Raw genomic sequence first — 3,834 nt, forward strand, 5'->3', positions numbered from 1 at the left:
CCTATTCTATGAATGTACAATTCACGATTGTTAGGCAAATCGTAATTAATTACGAGCGACACCTGTTGAACGTCAATTCCTCTCGCCCATACGTCCGTGGTGATTAACACACGACTGTGAAAGAAAAGGGAAATGTATTGATGTAATTTCCTGCCGAAAAGATAACCATTTCAAAATTTCACCTTTGGAATTTGATCTTACCTCTGACCAGATCGAAACTCTTTCATTATGTTGTCTCGTTCTTTCTGTGGCATATCTCCGTGCATGGAACACACTGTAAAATTGGCCTCTCGCATCTTTTCTGTCAACCAGTCGACTTTACGTTTGGTATTACAAAAGATAACTGCTTGCGTTATCGTTAACGTGTCGTACAAGTCGCAGAGCGTGTCAAATTTCCATTCTTCTCGCTCGACAGCGACGAAGAACTGCTTGATCCCTTCCAATGTCAATTCATCACTGGAATTAGAAATAATTAGGGCGACATACGCACGCGTTTAACCATAGAACTCACAACCGGGGTCGATTTCGGCTCCAGGCAAACTTTGAATTACGCTCCTGAGCTAGCGAGTGGCATTATCGACTCAGGACCTGAACCATAATTCATTTTAACTCTAAAAGTAGGGCTATATGTCGGACGCAGCGTTAGTTGTTCGCTGGCAGTGACACAGCACCGTCGCAAAGCGTGCGTGGGGTCGATATTAACCCCAGTTGTGAGTTGCCGTTTGTGTTTCGTGGCGGTAAGCTAATTTTATATTTTTTGCTAGAATCAATATATTTCATGTATTATTACGTAATCTGAGCATAAATAGTCATAAATATCATTTAAGACGAAATATCACACAACTTAGTCGGTAAAAATCCCGTTGCCTATAGAAGATTGACATTTCGCAGAAAATGGCTAGGCGATTGTGCGAGTTGCGACTAAGTATTTTTCATTTCTTTCATATTTTTTACTATTTTGTATCAAATAAAAATAAAATGATACTTAAAATACAATTTTTTATGGTTTTTTTCATCAACTTTTTCCATATTTCAACTTTGCGAATTTCTTCATTTTTAGTCCCAAATAAATCTACTTTTTGAACAGAACATAGCGATGACAATTTTTTTCCAATAGTCTAATGTGTCCTCTTTAAAACCCCGTTTGAATTTTGAAAATCGGTTGATTAAAAAAAAGATACAAATTTTTGTTTAAAAAAAGAGGTTTTTGCTGATTTTCTACATTGCTCGGTCTTTAAATGGATTTTTCATTAACTAATTTTGAGTGAAACTAAATTTATCGCATACTATTCTCTTCTTTATTAAAAAACGAAGAAATTCATGTACTATTAAGGCCCTTTATCATTGTAGGACCGGTTTTACAATAAAAAAAAAGCGTGGAGTCGATATTGACCCCAGTTGTGAGTTAGAAGGTAAAACAAATAACGTGTGAGTTCTAGGGTTAATAATAATTGAAGATAAAATTATTTACCGTTTGACGAGGATACGAATGGGGTCCGTCATAAATTTACTAGTCATCTCGAGAATTTCGTGTGGCAAGGTGGCCGAGACTAAGACAACCTGCGTCGCCGGTGGTAGATATCGATACACATCATAAATCTGTTCCTTGAATCCTTTGTTCAACATCTCGTCGGATTCGTCCAGTACCAGCATTTTGATGGCCCTCGTTCTGAGAACTCGCCTCTTAATCATGTCTAGTTTCATAAATTTTTATGCAAGTGTTAGCGCCAATAAAAATTCTTTCTCGTATCATGTACAACTTATAAAAATTGCGGCGCTCACCAAATACTCTACCAGGTGTACCAGACACAACGTGTTGACCATAATCGAGCTTTCTGATGTCTTCTCCAAGATTTGTACCGCCAATGCAAGCGTGACACTGTACATTCATGAAGTCCCCCAGCGCGAGGATAACTTTCTGGATCTGAGTGGCGAGCTCTCGAGTCGGGGACAAAACCAGAACCTGGGTTTCTCGTACTTGCGTATCCAGCGACTGTAATATTGCAATCGAGAAGGTGGCGGTTTTTCCCGTACCAGATTGTGCTTGTGCTATCACATCTCTGCCCTTCATGATGGGTTTGATTGATCGCTGCTGGATGGCTGACGGTTTCTCAAAACCTAAACGGGAATAGAAACAATATATATATTTTGTATATTTAAAGGTATATTTCAGATTGAGACGTTACTACAAATCACACTATTGTGAGTTTCCCGACATCGTATTGATGAGGATACAAGGAAAACATAGATGAGAAAATCCATAAAACTTAAACGTATAGTCACAAGTTGCTGGCAACTGCAACCAAAGATTTTCACAATCGGGCTCGATTTTCATTTTCTGTTTAGCTTAACCAAAAGTTAGTCGATTAACCTACTGGTTAGCAGTTAACCAAAAATTGAAACACCGGGCCTCGACAACCTTAGAAAAGGAAAGGAAACGCGAATTGCGTCTATCGTACATGCGAGACGATCTGTTTTCTCCGCAAACCGATTTACGGCGGTTCAATCTAGAAAAAAATAACCCCGTAAAAATTGAGGTTAGCTCGAAACGACGAGCGGCAAACGACGTACCGTACGCGTAGATTCCACGCAATAATTCATCGCGGAGACCCATGTTATCGAAGGTAGGAATAACTTCGACATCCTCGCTGGTTTCGAACTCTACGTTCGATAAATCCTCCGTTTGTGCCACTCGACGTGATTTCTCCGCCATCTCGTCAAAATGTTAGGTGCGTGTCTACCTACGCCCGCGTCGTCCGCACGCTTCACCGTGTCGTGGTTTGGCCATAGATATAGTAAATATATAGTAAGGAGAGGGTCAATGTTGTTGTTGTTGGATTAATGGCCGCGTTCAGCAGGCACAACTGTTGAGTGAGCGCTCAATGGTCTAGTTTACACCGTTAAGGCCCGGTTTCACCAACGCGAGTTAATCTAATCGGTCGGTTAACTTGACAGGGTGCCAACATAAAACTTCTTTATTAACCTATTTTCTTGGTTAATAAAGAAGTTTTATGTTGGCACCCTGTCAAATTAACCGACCGATTAGATTAACTCGCGTTGGTGAAACCGGGCCTAAATCGGTTGGTGCGCACATTAAGTTGGTACGGATTAAACATTTGATACATCCCTGTTTACACCATTTCGTCTCAAAACAGGTTAGGTTAGATTTTTAATCTGGATAAAGTAAAATCAAACTTCTACCACAATATGCTAAACTGAATCATACTTCTAACCTCAATCTAGCAGGAATGCCGGGTATAATACGACCCGAATCGAATCAAGCGTTTACAGCGCCCTAAAATATTTTGATACGCGCACCAACTTGGTCTGATACTAGCGATTCAGGAGTATCAGACCAGAGCGCACTAAAGTAATCCGCGAGCGTTTACATCGAGCGAATCAAGCGATTTGATACCGATATAGTACTTGGTACGCGTACCAAACGATCGGTGTAAACTAGCTCAATGATTTCTTAATATGATTGGTTGGATCTAAAAGTATTAACCAATCATACTGAGCGCTCACTCAACAGTTGTGTCTGCTGAACGCGGCCATTGCCTGTGTCCAGCAGAAGTTAGCGCTTGCTAAGCGCTTTGCGTTCATTGGATTATACTTTCAGATCTGTGCTGAAATAGAGCTATTCTTCTAGATCTATCCAATCAGCATAAAGCGCTTATTAAGCGCTAACTTCTGGAGAACACAGCCACTTTCATGGTGCTTGGAACCCAAAGTTTGCATCACTGACTACGTTTCCACCGAGGGTCAGAGTCGGGCTAGAGTCGGGTCAGAATCGGGTTGGGGTGAGCGTTTTTGCGGTGGAAACACCAAACCGGG

General features: G+C 40.8%; 1 protein-coding gene across 1 annotated transcript; it reads right to left on the bottom strand.

Annotated features, from left to right (window-relative positions):
• Positions 1-5: 5 nt before the first annotated feature.
• LOC105557582 (eukaryotic initiation factor 4A-III-like) lies at positions 6-2,779 on the bottom strand (the record flags this gene model as incomplete). The annotated part of the gene is made up of 5 exons (XM_012004858.1): positions 2,572-2,779; positions 1,783-2,118; positions 1,472-1,694; positions 202-456; positions 6-114 (listed from the first exon to the last, which is right to left on the bottom strand). Coding segments are annotated over exons 1-5 (1,065 nt in total), but the record flags the coding sequence as incomplete, so codon positions are not given.
• Between the last annotated feature and the right edge of the window lie 1,055 nt (positions 2,780-3,834).

This window comes from Vollenhovia emeryi, unplaced genomic scaffold (assembly GCF_000949405.1).
Source record: "Vollenhovia emeryi isolate VEMERY1.0 unplaced genomic scaffold, V.emery_V1.0 DF939451.1, whole genome shotgun sequence".
Lineage (NCBI taxonomy): Eukaryota > Metazoa > Arthropoda > Insecta > Hymenoptera > Formicidae > Vollenhovia > Vollenhovia emeryi.